This window comes from Nematolebias whitei, chromosome 7, assembly GCF_014905685.2.
Source record: "Nematolebias whitei isolate Nwh7 chromosome 7, NemWhi1, whole genome shotgun sequence".
Classification (NCBI taxonomy): Eukaryota; Metazoa; Chordata; class Actinopteri; order Cyprinodontiformes; family Rivulidae; genus Nematolebias; species Nematolebias whitei.
Window position 1 is genome coordinate 49,381,105 of NC_056504.1, and position 17,238 is coordinate 49,398,342.

At 45.6% G+C, this 17,238-nt stretch overlaps 3 protein-coding genes across 3 annotated transcripts; all 3 read right to left on the reverse strand.

Annotated features, from left to right (window-relative positions):
- Positions 1-1,267: 1,267 nt before the first annotated feature.
- Positions 1,268-5,121, reverse strand: rbm15b (RNA binding motif protein 15B). The gene has a single exon (XM_037679007.1). The coding sequence runs from the start codon at positions 4,938-4,940 to the stop codon at positions 2,475-2,477; it is 2,466 nt and encodes an 821-aa protein (XP_037534935.1). The 5' UTR covers positions 4,941-5,121; the 3' UTR covers positions 1,268-2,474.
- A 1,841-nt stretch (positions 5,122-6,962) lies between these two features.
- Positions 6,963-10,993, reverse strand: manf (mesencephalic astrocyte-derived neurotrophic factor). The gene is made up of 4 exons (XM_037679014.1): positions 10,797-10,993; positions 8,673-8,800; positions 7,674-7,815; positions 6,963-7,579 (listed from the first exon to the last, which is right to left on the reverse strand). The coding sequence occupies exons 1-4, from the start codon at positions 10,882-10,884 to the stop codon at positions 7,395-7,397; spliced, it is 543 nt and encodes a 180-aa protein (XP_037534942.1). The 5' UTR covers positions 10,885-10,993; the 3' UTR covers positions 6,963-7,394.
- Positions 10,994-12,152: 1,159 nt separating this feature from the next.
- On the reverse strand, positions 12,153-16,112 carry oser1 (oxidative stress responsive serine-rich 1). Its single transcript, XM_037679008.1, has 4 exons — positions 15,788-16,112; positions 14,918-15,027; positions 14,287-14,403; positions 12,153-13,219 (listed from the first exon to the last, which is right to left on the reverse strand). The coding sequence occupies exons 2-4, from the start codon at positions 14,992-14,994 to the stop codon at positions 12,439-12,441; spliced, it is 975 nt and encodes a 324-aa protein (XP_037534936.1). The 5' UTR covers positions 14,995-15,027; positions 15,788-16,112; the 3' UTR covers positions 12,153-12,438.
- Between the last annotated feature and the right edge of the window lie 1,126 nt (positions 16,113-17,238).

Genomic DNA, 17,238 nt, shown 5'->3' on the forward strand with positions numbered 1-17,238 from the left:
AACAACAACAACAACAACAACAACAACAACAACAACAACAACAACAACAACAACAACAACAACAACAACAACAACAACAACAACAACAACAACAGACATGGAAACAAAAACACGTCAGCAGCTTCATAAAAACCTGAAGCATCATCTTCAGTGGAGACAGGAACCAGAACCAGTTATCAGGACTTACTGGACCTGTCAGAACACCTGCCTTCTCTCCGGGGTCTCAGCCTTTCATCACCTCCAATATGGCTGTAAACAAATAATAATAAATAAACTAAAATGAGAAACACAAATCTGCAGTCCAAAGTAAAACATCAGATCTGTCCGTCTCCTTCAGTCCACAACTGTTAATTCAACTTTACTTTAATGTTTCTGTTCATCCAAATCAAAACAGACTCACCTGCTGCAGGTACCGGTTCTGATCAGATCAGCTACACCTGAGGGTCATCAGCGCTATGGGAGGAGGCGAGGGACATTCCCGTACACTGGAGAAATTATTCAACTTTAAGTCTAATAAATCCTAATTAAATGTGTCCTTTAGTGGCAGTTCTGATAAAAGTTGTTACTGATTAATAAAATAAAATTAATCCTCGCAAGCTACACAAGTTTATATTTCACCTTAATTTGTTTTATAACTCTATTTTGATTTAAATTGCATTTTTACTGTAGATTATTGTCTTCCTGAAACAGATCAGTCTTGTAAATGAGTCCTCGTGACTCAATGAGACTAACCTGAATAAATAAAGATTGAATGAAAAGTGGCTTTTATTTTGAAAGCACATCCTGTCTGCGCGTGCTCGCGGGTTCATCAAAGCTTTGTCCCTCGGTGCGGTCTGACAGGCGAGCACGATTTAATTATAAAACTTTCATATTAGTAGCTGTAGTTTTTATTTTATTATGAAGCAACTTTATAAAGAACAAACTGAGTTTTCATGATTTTAAACAAAATGTTGAAAATTTCATTAAAGTGACAGAAATATTTTAGTCTGGTTTCTATTATTAAAAAAACATCTAAAAAATGTTTGTGCTTTAGTAATTTATCTGAAAAAGTCTGAAGATTAAAACAAATTTACAAGCTTTATTTTGTAATTAGCTCATTCTTTATATAATTTTTGTTGCTTTGCTCAAATATTTTGATAGTTTTCAGCATCTAGTCGTGTTTTATAAAAAATGTACAGAATAAAAACAGTTTCCTGACAGAAGCAGACGCAGACCAAACTTTAGTTGTTGTTTACTTCCTGATCCGTTATAAAATACAGGAAACACGTTTTATAAAACAGGTTTTAATATTCAGAATAAAAAATACTGAACCTAAGAGGAGAAATGAAACATTCACACGAGGACTCGTTTACATCACAACACCAAAATAAATCTTTAAATAGTTCTGTAAAAAACAGCTGATTTTGTTCTGAAGGACCCGCGGGTCATTTCACACCTTAAACGTTTTGTTTACTTGTTTATTTGTATAAACAACAGCTGATCATACTTCATATATCAAGCTGTTCTGTTCCTTTTTCTGATTTCATTTATTCAACAAAACCTTAGTGTTGCCAACTTCTTTTTTCTTTTTTAACGTGTTTTGCCGTTAATCGTCTGTGAACGACGTCCAACAGTTCGAGTTTCTCACCGATCTGATCGAATTTAAAACATAAAAAATGAAATCCAACCAGAACCAGACGGACGTCGGGCTGAAGAGAAGCTTCCATCCGGACGTGTTCGTCGTGCTCCTGCAGCAAGCTGAAGACTGGAATGATAAAAACAGCAGAGCAGAGCTGGGGGGCCGTTTCCTCCAAACTCCCCCCCAATAAAAACAGCCCTGAACTCATAAAGGGCTGTTTCACCAAATATTCAGGGTCAGATCTGTCAAAAACTACAAGAAATGATTCAAGCCTGGACTAAAACATTCTGAACCGAAGGCAGAATCTGAAAAACACGGTTTGTGTTCAGAGACTTTTTTTTTTTTTTTTTTAGAAAGTTCAAAACTTTTTTTTTTTTTTTTTTACAAATAGAAGAAACGTTCACAAACGTTCATCTGCTGGTCGAGTCCAAGTCTGAACAATCTTAACTTGTTGTTTTTGGAAACGGTCCGAACGCTGAAGATCAGTGGAGCAGTGTTCAGAACCAGAAGCAGCTGGTACTGAGTGGACCGACCCGGTGAAGGACACCTGAGCTGTCGGGTCACAGTAAAGATCTAATAAAGTCAGAAGCACAGAAACAGTCCTGCTGGATTTAGTGTCGCGTGTTTCAGAGATCGTCTGTCCTCGGAGGTTTTTCACTTCTCATCGGACTCGACAGACGTTCGTCCTGCAGAGGGACACAGAGGACATTGGACCCGACAGACATCTGTCCTGCAGAGGGACACAGAGGACGGTCCGAGGTGAAGGAAGAGGAACGTGTAGTGTAACTTCAGGTTCCGCCTGAATGAAACCATTAAAAGTTTAAAAACATGTCCTCTCATGCTTCCTGTACAATCATCAGTTAGTGTCTTTAACGATCACGACCACCACGTGCTCCTCGTCCAGATTACCCACAGTCCTCTTGGCCTCCTGCAGGAACTGCTGCGAGAACTCTCCGGGGGGGAAGGCGTACAGCATGGCGCCCGGCCCGCTCTCCTTGGCGGTGGGCAGGCTCACCACGCCGGCAGCCTCTTTGTTCCGCAGGTACGTGACCAGGTGGCGCATCAGGCGCACCTGCAGGCCCGGCTCGGGGCCCGGAGCCTGCCGGTCCACGGGGCCCTGCAGGGCCAGAAGGATGGCGAAGCCGTCGGGGCGGCCCAGCTTGATGCGGCGCAGCACCTCGTCAAGCCGAGCCTGGTCCATGCGCAGCCGCTGGGCGATCTTCAGCTGACTGGGCTGGTTCTGGTTCTGCAGCGTCATCACCGTGTTGAAGAAGGCGGCGCCGCCCTCCAGCAGGAACAGGTCGGTGGGGAAGCTGCTGTTCTTCAGGGCGAAAAAGCCACGCCACAGTTTGGACAGAGCGCTCTGGGCGAACTCGGACAGCGTGCACGGTGGAGAGGAGGTGTCTGTGGGGGCGGCGGGGGAGCCAGGGACCACCGCCTCGCTGCCCCGGTGGTGCTGGTTGTTCAGGTGGTCCACGGAGGACCTCTTGCTGTGGTGGCGCCCGGATGTCGGCTCTTCTTCGGTGGTGGTGGCATGCCGACCCGCTCCTCCGATATCGGGGGAGTGATCTTGCGGTTCTGTAGTGGAGTCGGGGGCTCGAACCCGTGCACAGTCCGGGCTTGCTTCAGGGGAGACGGCTCCTCCAGGACCTCGAGCCCTGGACCTCCCCCTGTCCTTCTCCTCTGTCTGCCTGTCGGTGGACGGACTCCGGCTCTTCCTCCGGTTCTTCCTCTCCTCTCGCTCCTTCAACCAGTGCTCCCGGCTCTTACTGCGGCTGCTCGCTCCTCTCTTCCCAAATGCCTCCACCCCCCCGGGCCTCCGCTCCAGGGTTCGAGATGGACTGCTTGGAAAGTCTACCTCTAACAAGGCCCTGTCCCTCAGTGAGAGCAGGCTGTGGGAGGGGGGAGAGCGGTCCCTGGCGCCCCTCAGCTCCCGCTCCAGGCTGCGATGGCGGCTGTACGCCTCCCCCAGGAGGTCATAGTGGGCTGGGAGCACAACAGGAGGCTGGTAACCAAGAGGGAAAGGACGAGTGGGGCTCTCCTCAACTTTAGCAAAGTCCACCCTGAGGCGGTGCTCCAGGCCCGCCAAAGGAAACCCCCTCATCTGCGTGCAGGCAGCCTGAGCTGCGTCCAGACTCTCGTACTGAATGTAGGCGAAGTTGTCCCCCTTCACATAGTCTATGTTCCTGATGCTCCCGAAGCGATCGAACTCCCGAGCCAGGGCAGCCAGAGAGTTCCCGGGTCCCAGACCCCCCACCCAGAGGCGGGTGGTGGGGTTCGCTTTGCCATAACCGATCTTTATGGGGTTGCCACCAATGGGCCGGCCCTGCATGGCCACTTTGGCTCTGTGGGCCATGTCCAGGTTCTGAAACTTGACAAAAGCATAAGCCCCACCTTGTCCACGCGCCGGGCGTTTAATCACCACGTCCTCAATGACGCCATATTTATCAAAGCCCCTCCTGAGGACGGCCTCCGTCACGTTCCCGTCCAGGTTCCCGATGAAGAGGTTACTGGTGGCCCTCTGGTCATCCTCGGGCTTCAAGTCCTCCACTACCGGGACCACCGGGAGGCCGTAGGGCCGGCCCCTCTCATCCAGCATGCCGTAGTAATCCAGCAGCCTCTCCCGGTCTCTGCTCAGAGCCAGGCTCTCCAGGGCCAAGTGTCTGGCTCTCAGCTCCCGGAGGTTGCTGACCCCCGGGACGGGCGGGGACAGGGAGCGCTGCCGGTACGGGTAGGGGGCGTTCAGGGGTAGAAATCCAACGTCCGGCGGGGTGACACTCCGCCTCCTCACGTACATGGGCTCCATTTTCAGCTGCCGCTCGCCCAGAACCAGCCTGGAAGATCTGGCGTGCCGGGCCTCCTTGGCGTCCTCCGGGTGGCGAAAGTTCACGTAGGCGATCCGGCCGAGCTCCGGGGTGTGGGACAGTTTCACACTGACGTCCCCAAACTTTTTGAATTCATGGAACAGGGCGTCCTCCACGTCCTCGTCCGAGACCTGCGAGCCCAGATTACTGATGAGCAGCGTTTTGTACTCCACCGTGCCCGGCCTGGCGGCGGGGAGCTCGGCCGCGGTGGTCCGGAGCGGCGGGCGGCCGAGGAGGCTGAGTTCATGGCGGTGGTGGAGCTCCAAGGCGGCCGCCCGCTCCTCCCGGAGCCGGGGCTTCTCCCGCTCCCGGCTCCGGCGGTGGTAGCTGCGGCTCTCGGTCACCAGCAGAGCCAGCGGCGGGGGAGGCAGCTCCTCTCTGCGGGCGCTCTCCCGCTCCCGTATCCGCTTAGCGATGGCTCTGGACGGACTGCTCTCCCTCCCGGCCTGCCGCTTCATCTTTCACCGGAGGACGGAGCTGAAACTTCTCGGTGCCTGCAGCGGGAATCCAGAAGGCTTCGGTAAAGACTCGGTTCCACAGCGGCCGGTGGTTTTTGGCACATTAACGGTTAAAAAAGGTTAAAATGGTTAAAAACAAACACAGCATCGGAAGAGCTGCCGCAGCGCCGCCATCTTGGACAATAGGAATGTGCGCGTTCCCAGAGGACAGTGAACGTGATGACGTCAGCGCGTAGGACGTAACGTCGTTTACTATTTAAAAATGTATTTCTTCATCTAAAATAGTTCAATCCGGTCCTCTGGACATATTTCTTAATATTTACATTATGTAGAAAATATGTTTTTTATTCATGTAGTAAAAAATAAAGTCCATCGTCTTAGATTATTGTGCACAAGTTTTAATCCGTTCTTTTTTTCTAAGCAGCCAGATTTTCATGTAATCTTTAAATGTTAAGGTTTTTTTTTTTGGTTTTTTTGACCCTGTCCTTGTTCCTGAACATTTCCAGAAGAATGTTTTAATTCTAATCTCTCTCAAGCTCCTAAACTGGAGGGAAAAAAAACTAGAGGTACGTCAACAGATAAAAGAAAAGTTCAAGCTTATTTTTTACGTTTCATTTTATTTCTGCTCTTTGTTCCCAGCAGCACCAATACGCTTCTGGAAACTTGACCGATGCATTTAAAGCTAAATCTTTTTAGTGTGTTTGTTTATAAATGGTGTGAAATCTGCAAATCAGTCAAATTATTTTTACTGGCTTTTTTTTTTAATAAGACTCATTTCTTGAGTACAAACAAAATAACAATTTTGAATAATTTGTTTATACAATTTTTAAACTTGTTACAAAAAATTTAAGAAAAACCATTTTGGGATGAAATTAGATAAAAACATGAAACGGTTCTGTGCTGGAGGATCCAGTTTGACACCAGATCTGTGAGAAACCCAAGCTCTTCACAGAAAGATGTTTAGATCCCTCCATGGAGCAGGGATCCAGTCTGAACTGGACCGTTTAGACGGATCCACATCAAGAACCGTCATCCATCAACAGCTGATCTATCCACGAACCATCACGCAGAGGAATCCGGGTCAGAAGAGACAGGGATCCCAGAAGAGCAAATGGAACAAAGTCCAAAAGCTTGGTTCTGTGAGGACATGGGCTTGGATGAGGTTCTGGGATGGGTCAGCTCCAAATGCTCAGCCACACAAACTCCAGTGGTATCGTATTTGTTCTGGGGCTGTTTGGCTGCTCAAAGAGGTCCAAAAGCCCAGTTCTGTGATGGCAGCACTGATGCAGAATCATTGCATCTTTTCCACAAGCGGCGCCGGAGATCTTTCACCGAGACCAGATTCTGCTCATTCCAAAGACCGAGGAGGAGACGGGTTCTGGGCTGGCCCGACTTGTGAGGGGGAGGACCCGTCGTCCACTTTCACCCGCCAGCTGGGTCAGAACCAGGTCCCATCTCCAGCCTGGAACAACCTTAAAGCCTCCGTTGGAGCAGAGTCGCTGCAGAACATAAAATAAATTCTCAAATTATTCTCTTCAAAGTATTTTGTTCAGTCCAGATAAATAAAAATGTTTATTTTGGCTCCAAACTTTAAACCTTTTCTCTTCCTGAGGATTATTTCACATGAAGGACTCACTCATTAAAATAAATCCTGTAGATTTTTATCAACAGACCAAACAGGAAGTACCCGAGCGGCGCTGCATCTCACTTCCTGTTGGCAGCGGTCTGAGTGAACTCGCATCACGTTTAGACTTTTTTAATTTATTTTTGTGGAAAACTGGCATCACTTTGTTTTTACAGCAGCTTCCTCCGGTGGAAACCGAACAATCCGACAAAACGGACCGATTTCAACATAAACTTATTAAAGCACCTTTCAAAATAAAAGCCTCAGATCAATGATCTGCTGCTTCGAACAATTGATTTTATTAAACCCAGGAACGTAAAGAAGCATAAAAACAAACAAAACAAAAAAAAAGCAAAAAGTGATGGAACTTGTTTAATAGTTTGGGTTCTGATCGATGACAGGAAACCAAAAACACAAACGGAGATAAAAACGGAGCCCCGAGCAGCCGGTTCTGATGGACCCGCGTCCTGAACAGACGCTGCAGCGCCAAACTCAGCAAATAAAAATAAACTTATTTTGATGGTGAAAGTGACCTGCAGATCAACGATGGGGGTTCTGCTCAGCGACCCTCTCTGCAGTGGGGTGATTTGGACATTTATTGTGAAATGTGTAGCAGGAAGCAGCAGCTGGCGGCTTCCTCCCACTTTACTTACAAGTACAGTATAAAGACCAGAACCTACAGGTCCGATTGAGCAGACCGAGACGAACGTGACTAAACTCCTCAGCCGCCTCGTCATCATCATCATCCCTCCTCAGCATCCTCCTCCTCCTCACAGGATCCAAGCCCGTTTAAAGTCCAATCCAAAGTTTATTTTGTTTACGTCATCACGTTACAGATCTGTCCGTGCCTTGGCAGCTGCAGGAGCGTACTTGGGCATGAGTTCCGTGATTTTGCGGATGAAGTCGGACTTTTCGGCGCAGCCTTTGCACGACTCGCCCCACTCCTCCAGAATCTTCTTCAGGTCCTTCACTTTCAGTTTCTTCAGGTCCACTGTGGTCAGGTCCAGCTGTTTGTCTGCAAGAGACAAAAATGAGAAATGTTCAACCTTTTCAGGCCCAGAGGGGACACGTTGTCCTGAGCGACCCGCCTCGGCCCGTCAGAACCTCACCGTATCTCAGCTCACAGATCTGACCGTCCTTCTTCTTGAGTTTCTCGCAGATCTTCTCCACCGGGACGTGGTGGCTGAGCGGTTTGGACACCTCGTTCACGATCTTTGTGGCTGCGTCGCTCGTTGCTCCGATGTAATAACACTGAACACAGGGCCGAGAACAGAACCGGGAATTAGACGGGTTCCAGAGGTTCTGAGGACAGGTCTACATCCACATATTTTCTAACTGAACCGGGTGGAATTAAACTTATGGAAAATAAAATTAATAAAATTATGACGAATAAAACTTATGTTGTAAAATGACGCTGTGATGAAATCAAATCTTTGTACGTGTTGGTTTGGACCAATCAGAACTAGGCCTGTCACAATAAGTTTTGCTGGGCGATTAATTGTCTCAGAAATTATTGCGATAAACGATAATATTGTTTGAAATTTGATAATAATTAGTAATTATTGTCAAATGCGTCTTGTTGTGGCTCCTCAGACCGATGGTAGTCTTTTGGATGAAAGACGAAACGTTTCAACAAGAAGAAACCGTCCAGAGGACCTGAATGAACTTTGTTAAACCCCGAGTCATTTTATATTTATTTTAAATCAGGTAAAACTGGCAGCAGTAGTTTATTGAGATGAATAAATTTATAATTTACACCAGATAATCAGAGGAGATGTTTCAGGTTTAACTTTTTTTAAACCAATAAATAAACGGAGGGTTCTGTGGATCATTTGGACCTGTGGTTCTGTGGATCATGTGTGGCACTTACATGTGGATAATTTTGTCTATTTTGTTATGGCGTCATATCTTTATTGTAATGTCATGTTGTGTGTTGTAGTGATGTTTGTGTTACTCTCTGCTCGTTGTTTGTGGGATGTTTCTTGTTCTCACCTGCCTCAGCACAACTAATAACTCCGGCATATTTACAATGATGCTTACTGCTGACATGTTGATTAATATTCATTGTCCTAATTTAAATAAATAAATAAATGAACTGGTTCACTCACGAAGCGGTTATCTTTTCCTCTGGCGGCGCTGCAGCTCTTCAGCAGCGCCGTCTCGATGTCTGCGTTGTTGAAGTTTGTGTTGCTGTCCTTCAGAGTCTGATAAAACTTCCCCAGGAAGCTGACGCACACTGAAACACAAAAACAAACAACAACTGAAACACAAAAACAAACAACAACTGAAACACAAAAACAAACAACAACTGAAACACAAAAACAAACCGAAACACAAAAACAAACCGAAACACAAAAACAAACCGAAACACAAAAACAAACAACAACTGAAACACAAAAACAAACAGAAACACAAAAACAAACAGAAACACAAAAACAAACAACAACTGAAACACAAAAACAAACAACTGAAACACAAAAACAAACAAAAACTGAAACACAAAAACAAACAAAAACTGAAACACAAAAACAAACAACAACTGAAACACAAAAACAAACCGAAACACAAAAACAAACCGAAACACAAAAACAAACAAAAACTGAAACAAAAACAAACAACAACTGAAACACAAAAACAAACCGAAACACAAAAACAAACCGAAACACAAAAACAATCAAAAACTGAAACAAAAACAAACAACAACTGAAACACAAAAACAAACAAAAACTGAAACACAAAAACAAACAGAAACACAAAAACAAACAGAAACACAAAAACAAACAGAAACACAAAAACAAACAACAACTGAAACACAAAAACAAACAACAACTGAAACACAAACAAAAACTGAAACACAAAAACAAACAAAAACTGAAACACAAACAAAAACTGAAACACAAAAAAAGAAACAAACAAACAAACAAAAACTGAAACACAAACAAACCAGATCTATTTACCTTTGAAGCTGCTCGTAAACAAGTTTAATGTTTGAAAACTTTGTTTCACTGAATCTCATTTATTAGGAAAATGAACAATTATTGATCCACTTCACTCGAATCTGACGTTGACTCTGAAACTTTGGACTCATTTATAAAATCATATTTTAATTTATTTTAAATAAATTTTTATTTTGAGCTGCAGCCTCTTCAGGACCAGAACACGATTAAATCAAATGTTTTCATTCTCTTGTTTGGTACGCTGAAATACCGTAAATGGTTTTATAGTTTAAAAAAAAAAAAAAAAAAAATTCATCCATCCAAAACATTATGACCACTCTCAATTATTCAGTTGGACTTTTCCCTGACCCGTTTGACCCGTCTGTGGTTTCTGACACAAACCCGTCAGCAGCAGATCCTCTGAACTTGGATGCTCTGAAGTGGGACTACTGTGAATCGGGCCTGCTGGTCCAGAACATTTCTCAGATGCTGGACTGAACTGGGTTTGACACCTTCAACTGGTTGTTGTGCCCCTCAAACAGTTCTTGGTGTTTCTGCAGAGTGGGCGGGCCGGGAGCATCACTCCTGATGAGAGGCCATCATCAGGTTCTGCAGGTCAAAGGAACGCCCATAGAACCTATTCGTTCTGCAGGAACACGCCATACAAACGGCAGGACCCAAAGATTCCCAACTTTGTCCACAGCATCACTGCTACCTTCAGCTAGCATTTTAGCTACTTTTAGCTTTCAGCTCAGTTTCTTCAGCTACTTTCAGCCTTCATTCTGTATTCACATAAAAAGTATAATTACCTAGTTTTATTTTATATTTCCTCCACTCACTCAGTATTTTATTTATACTGGTTATTTATCCTTTTTTTAAATAAACAACTTTATCAACCTCCAGAATCTAAAGAAATTAAATCAAATTTTTCTGATCTTTTCATGTTTCTTACCTGTCTGAAACATTCCTCAATTACTTTTACACACACACATATACATTATATAGATACATATATATATATATATCAATATAATTTTGATTTATTTTATAGCCCAGCAACTTCCGGTGGATGTTGGCTTTGAATGGATGTTTGTCGCTGTCCGTCTCAGTAAAAGTGTTAAAATAAATAAACAGAACGAGATCAGCAGCTGAATGCGTTAATAAACCAGGTGTAGATGAGCTGATTTTCCGGCTGTTTGTTAGTTTTCCAGCTGATTTTCCGGCTGTTTGTTAGTTTTCCAGCCTGGCAGCCCCTCGCTAGCCGCGGCTAACAGACGAGCTAACACTCGGTCCTACCTTCACATTCTCCTTCCTTCAGGGCTTCAGTGGATCCAGGCACGAGGGTGAGCGCGAGAGCCACCGACAATCCGCTCAAACTCAACATTTTGACCCGAATAAACTCTCAAAGATGTCCGCTAAACCTCCGTTCAACACGTCCGCACGGTGCTCATGAGACTCTGCCGCTGCTACAGAGCTGACAAACGCCGGTAAACCGAGTGAACGCCGGTGTTTGACTCAACCGGCCTCTGATTGGTCAGAAAGTCCAGAGTGAACCACGCAAACCCCTCTGATTGGACAGAGGACTGTCAAAGGCGGGGCATTCCGGGTGCAACGTCCAGTTGGCGCCGTCTGATTGGTCCAGTGACAAAGCGCTCCAAATACGTGTTGCCTCGGCGAGTTCGTTCTTTTTCAACCGGACTCTGATTCGGCTAAACATGAAGGAGCGTCTCTCTTAAACGGAGGAGAGAAAGTATTTCCCGGCAGGATGAGTCAAGAGCGATTTTAATTTAAATTAATAAAGATCTGTCAACAATCTGCTTTTAATACAGCTTTCATTAACGGCCGTTGACGTGTCCGTCATAGAAACTCCGCCTACTTGGTGCGCCGCTCCGTCCGCCGGGGAATAAATGGGAGAGAGCCAGTGGTAGAAATAGAGGCTGGATTAAACTTGATAAAAACGGGTTAATAAACAGAAAATAAAAAGGTTTGAATGTAGATTTCTGTGAAACTGATTAAAAAAATTCCTACAGAAAACCAAGAGAAAAGATCATAATATAATTTAATTTTATTAAACATTTTATAACTTTAGCATATAAAACAAACAACTGGTGATTCTCAGATCAAACAGTTCATGGTTATCACATCTTTACATGGACACAATCAGTCAAATCAGTTGAAAATGTCACTGCCTCCTGCACACGGCCGTATTCTTTCAAGGCTGTCGTTTTATAACTGCCTTTACACAAACTATTCAACATATTGTAAACACGTAGTCTCCTTTTTGTTTGAGGTGAAAGTTTCTGATTAGATTTTGTCAACAGGACTCTCTTCACTCAAGTGACTTGACAAATGAAAGTGTTTAAATAATGGACCAAACAGAGAAGCAGCAGCCAAAGTCAAAATAAAAAACTGAAACACCTGAAAGTTTGGAGATCTGTTGATCCAGACCGGTTCAGCAGATTACAGCAGTCTGGATCATTGGAACGAAAAGGTGGATTACTTTAGATCCACTGTGGGTCAAACTCTGAAACCAGAGCTCAGGAAGTCGTCTTTCGAGACACGACCCAAGTCAGAACCAGAAAATGAGCTGCAGGAAAACACAAGTGCCCCGTTTTAAAACGTGTCTCTTAATTTTACAAGAACACAAAGAAACTTTTTCCACTTGTTTATTGAGTGAAATCCAGACAGGTGAGTCCAGGCTGCGTGTTCAGACACTCATCAGAACTTTGGCAACTTCATCTGTAAACTTCAGCATTTCAACACAAACTGATTCATCGAGCACGAGAAGAAAGATCCAGATCAACGACAAACCGTGCGCTCCGCTCAGCTTTAGAACAAGAAAAAGGCGTTTGAACCTTTACATTCCATTTAAACGTCTACATTCCGCCCGGCAACAGAAAGACTTTATTTTATTTCTGGTTGGAGAAGCACGGCTCCTTCAGGTGTACATCATCTCAGCCATGTGGGACATCTTCTTGGGGATGTAGAGGTAATACTCCATGTAGCCGGAGAGGTCTTCTATCGTGATGTCGTCCACGTAGGAGCGCGCCTGCTCCGAGCACGAGCGCGGCGAGCCTGACGACGAAGAGGAGGAGGGAGAGTGAGCGCCGACAGTTCTGGGTGCGTCCCGGTGGCTGGGCGGGTTCCCCTCGCACTCAGAGATGACGCTGCGGAGCCCGGTGAAGGAGTACACCTCCATGCCGCTCCAGCCCTGATGGGACCGGCAGCTGCACTGAGGTCCGGACTCCTGCCCGCCCTCCTCCCGGGGATCTGAGGCCCCGCTCGGAGCGCAGGAGCAGGGGGGGCCCTCTGCAGAGCTGTGGAGCTTGGATAAAGACCGGAAGTCTTCGGCGCCGTCCCGGGAACTTTGCACGTCTCCGGACCTCTCCCCATCCCACCTGGGGGAGGCCGCGGGTGTAGTGGTCTCTCGTACGGAGGTGCCGCCATACCCGGGACAAACTCCAAACACCAGAGGGGAGACGCAGCCGGGCGTGGCTGAGGACGGCGCCTCAGTTTGGACCGGGGGCCCCGCGGAGGAAGCAGGTACTTCATCACCTGCGGACTCGCTCAGGGACAGGCGCTGGTGCTTCAGGCAGCCAGCAGGGGGCGACAGGGCCGAGTTGCTGCAGTAGGTGAACTTCGGGGGGTGGAGGATGGGGGACTTGGACCGCCGGCGTCGCTGGCTTCTAGACGAAGCTCCTCTCGTTTTCCTCACGCAGCTAAATGAACAGAGACACAAGATGAAGTTTAAACAAACTAAAACAGTAGAACTTGGTTCAGCGTCAGAAGCGTGGACGTCTGGCAGGAAGTGTTCCGGGTCAACGCCGCCCGTTGTCAATTGGGCCTGTCACAATAACACATTTTACTGAGCGACTGACCGTCTCAGAAATTATTGTGATAAACGATTACCTTGTTTGACATTAATTAGTAATTACTGTCAAATTTAAGAATAATTTTGGTTAATTTGTGTGTAGTACCTTTTTTGAACACTAGATGGCAGTATAAGATGGTTTCAACCGAAGGATGGATAGTGAAGGAGCAAGCAGCGTGTATCTATAAGAAAAATGGGAGGGAGGTCCCTTGACGTGACATGAGCTGTCTCCCTTTCCTTTTTTCGGTTCTCAAAATGGCGGACGCTCGGTGTGGTTTGAGCTCTTTAGCATTTTCACACAAAGCTTTTAATAAAAAAATCAGTAAACAAGTTCTCAGCTTCTTTTTTCAGACAAAAATAACTTTTTACACGAAGGCACGAGTTTCAACCGTGAATTTTGGAGCTTCGACAAGACGGAGGTTTTTTTCCTCGAGGTCGGCCTGTTAGCTTAGCTCGTAGCTTAGATTCTCAGTTTAGCTGCTTTTAACGTCCAAAAACGTGATTTTGGACGTTAAAACAGATTTTAAAGAGAAAGGGAGGCGTCAGTGAAGAGCACCGGAGTTGGGCCTTTTGTCTTCCAGCGTCTTCAGTAGAAAGAGAGACACGAAGAAACGATAAAGCCGATAAATGAAAATCACAACAGGTGTTGTGTTTACAGAGCGGTTAACACGACGCCCTCTGGGAGCGACTAAAACTGAAAACTGTCCCCGGGTCCAACAAGATGGAAGTCGTTGAGACCAGAAGACGAAGACTGCAGTTTGTAGGAACGTGCCCAAAGATAAAAACACGCCCGAGTCGGGTTTACTTGGTACAAATCAGGATCTGTACCAAGAATCAGAACCGGACTGAAGGTTCAGGTCCGTTACTTGGTGAAACTGATTCCAGAGCAGCGGATGTCGGTCTGACGCCACCTACCAGTGCCAGGTGTCCTTCGTGCAGCCCAGTTTGGTTTTGGCTCCGCTGCTGTCCACACAAACCCTGGAAGCTGCTCGGGGAGTCGACGCCTCCGAAACGCTCACCGCTCCGGGTAAACTGGACACACGAGAAGATTTTTATCATAGAACTGAAACACAGAGTGTTAAAGACCAGTGAAGAATAAGAAGGGACCAGCTGCACGTTTGTTTCTGTGAACATCATGTCGCAGAGAACGAGCAGCTCGACTCTGCAGCCGCTCCTCACGTCGGTTCTGGAAGGGTTCACTCATGGACTGGAGGTTTCGTTTTATAAAACTGAAGGTGGCACCTCGCTGCGACTGCTGGAGACCCACACATCTGAGAAAACTGTTGCAGACTCTCCGAGCGTTCAAAGCAGATTCGGACCGGTTCTGAAAGGTCGGTCATCAGACCTGGACCCTCAGGTGTCTTCTCTCAGAGGAGACCTCCAATATCCGAATCATCTCTGGACACAGAGACGACTTCAAGACATTTTGGAGACTTCCTGGAGAATCCGTTCACCAACTCGTCTCAGCTGCAGCTCAGGGAGACTCTGGAGGAAACGTGGGCGGAGTCATGAGTAAACGCTGATACCGACGGTGTGGACGGTTTACCTCTCGGCATCGACCCTCAGCTTCTTGAAGGCCGTCTGCAGCGTCTCCTCCTCGCAGTCTTTACCTCCTGCCTCCATGGTGGGAGGAGGCTGCTCCGACCAGCCCCCCAGCTGTGACACAAACACACAAAACATCTCAGTCGCTCCACATTTATAAATTAACAAAAAGCAGATCAACGCAGTGGAGAGAGCAGCCTGAGGATTCTGCAGCCATTCATGAAACCAGTCAGTGTGAGAAACTTCCAGAACTTTGATTCCAACAGAACCTGTGGGTTTTCAGTAACTGGAGGAGCTGCTTTAGTTTGACCCACTCTGAGGTTCTGCTCAGCTCTCGAGGTCCACCACAGCGTTTCAGTCAGGTTGAGGACTCTGACTGGACCGTTTCAGCACCTTGGTTCTGGTCTTTCTGACCCGTTCTGTTGTAGATCGGCTGCTGTGTTTGGAATCATGGTCCCGAAGGACCCCGTTTGGTCCAAACTTCAGCTGTTAGGACTCCAGAACCCGCTCAGGGACTGACAGGAGCCCAAACCATGAGCCCTCCAGCACCATGCCGACAGCTGGGTTTGGGTTTCTTCAGTCATGGCAAGACTGTGACTCAACATCTCTATTTTTATTAACATACTCTGAAAACTTATCAACTGAAAACTTCATAAAAATAAGAACAGGCCCGACAAGTCAGTTCTGCTCAGCAGCAACTTAAAACTTGACATTCAAACAGCAGGTGAGCGCGCGTGAGGTTTGTTGTATTTACAAACAATCCTTTACCGTTAGCTCCTGTTAGCATGAAGCTAACGAGCTAAGCGCTCCCTGAAGTTCGGGTTAACGGTTCCGAACAGCTTTGAGCTCCAACAGATATGCAGGTGATACTCACGGTTCGGCTTGTCCGGGTCTCAGCAGAGAAAGAAGGAACGACGGAGTCAAAGGAGCCCGAAGAAGACTCGGGGTGTTTCCAGAAAGGCTAACAGCAGCTAGCTAACAGCAGCTAGCTAACAGGCTCCGCCAAAACACGAGTCAACAACCGGGAGAACGCGGCGCATCCACGGCCCACGACTTTCTACAGAACCGCTCACGAACCAACCGCAGCTGTGATTAACCGAGCCACCGAGAGCCCACAGGTTCCGGACAGAATCAGGACTTTTCCCTCCCGTCCAGCTGCTTGTTTACAGTCAAACCGTCGCAGTGACTCTGCAACAACACCAAGCGGCTGACGTCACCAGCACCCAATCAACCTCACGTGACCTTGTATGGAGCTCCGAAGGTGCCCCAACAGCATAAAATAAAATAAAATTAAAATACAACGTTAAATAAAAAATAAATAAAAAAACATCAACAAAGCAATTAAGTAAAATTTGCCTTGAATAAATAGCACAAGACAATAATAAGAGGAAATTAAAAAATACTATTTTTAAACAAGTTAAAATTGTGACCAAACTGAAAGAATTTGTTAAACATAAAAAGGCTCAGTGATGTGTTACTCAAAAAAACAACACACAACAAACTGGCAAACTAATCAACTAACATGTACACATGAGATAATTAAATACATGAAATGATTCGTTAAAATCTTAAGCCATCCCACACATCTTTATTTTTTAAAGTCTTTTTTTTTACTGTTGTTGCACAAATTCTACAAACTTCCTGTCTAAGAGCAAAAAACATAAACAAATTTAATTCAAATTTATTTAAACACGGTATAGTTTATTTAATATTTAACACATATTTGAAGGGTGGTGACTTCAGATTTAATAAAAGTAAAGGCAATATGAAGAACTCGGTTTTCTTCCTTAACCCCAGTTATAAATGTAAAAGGTCATAATTCTATTTTAAATACAGACGAAACACTGAAAGCTGTTTGTGTGAATTGTTGGTTGGTTCAGTCGTTTTTATTAAAATAATGTGAAGAGTAGAAATGTTTTATGTGAGCTCTGACTGGTGACCATCAGGGGCAGCATCTGCACTGGTTTCCCTTCTTTACTTCTCAGGGTTAAATGTTACAAAGTTCTGCAGCAGCAGGGTGTGTCTGTTGAACCCCTCAGGGCTCAGAAAACCAGTAAACACTGAAAGATCCAACAGAAACCAGATCCGCCTCAATGGAACAAATGAGTGACTCAATGAGACTAACCTGCATAAATAAAGGTTGAAGTAAAAAATAAAGACTGGAGGAGAGCAGAAAACAAACAGAGGAAAGCTCCGCTGATGCTTGTTTATTTACTCATTTGTTTGTTTATTTACTGATTTGTTTATTTACTGATTTATTTGTTTATTTGCTGATTTGTTTGTTTATTTACTGATTTATTTGTTTATTGACTCATTTATTTGTTT

What these genes read in the sequence shown, in the direction of transcription:
- manf (XM_037679014.1), bottom strand. Translation starts at nt 10,884, where the DNA reads ATGTTGAGTTTGAGCGGATTGTCGGTGGCTCTCGCGCTCACCCTCGTG. An exon ending in GAGGAAAAGATAACCGCTTC is followed by an intron (nt 7,816 to 8,672) that starts GTGAGTGAACCA and finishes CCCTGTGTTCAG; the next exon opens with TGTTATTACATCGGAGCAAC. An exon ending in GATCTGTGAGCTGAGATACG is followed by an intron (nt 7,580 to 7,673) that starts GTGAGGTTCTGA and finishes TGTCTCTTGCAG; the next exon opens with ACAAACAGCTGGACCTGACC.
- rbm15b (XM_037679007.1), bottom strand. Translation starts at nt 4,940, where the DNA reads ATGAAGCGGCAGGCCGGGAGGGAGAGCAGTCCGTCCAGAGCCATCGCT.
- oser1 (XM_037679008.1), bottom strand. Translation starts at nt 14,994, where the DNA reads ATGGAGGCAGGAGGTAAAGACTGCGAGGAGGAGACGCTGCAGACGGCC. An exon ending in CTGAGGGTCGATGCCGAGAG is followed by an intron (nt 14,404 to 14,917) that starts GTAAACCGTCCA and finishes TCGTGTGTCCAG; the next exon opens with TTTACCCGGAGCGGTGAGCG. An exon ending in ACGAAGGACACCTGGCACTG is followed by an intron (nt 13,220 to 14,286) that starts GTAGGTGGCGTC and finishes CTGTTCATTTAG; the next exon opens with CTGCGTGAGGAAAACGAGAG.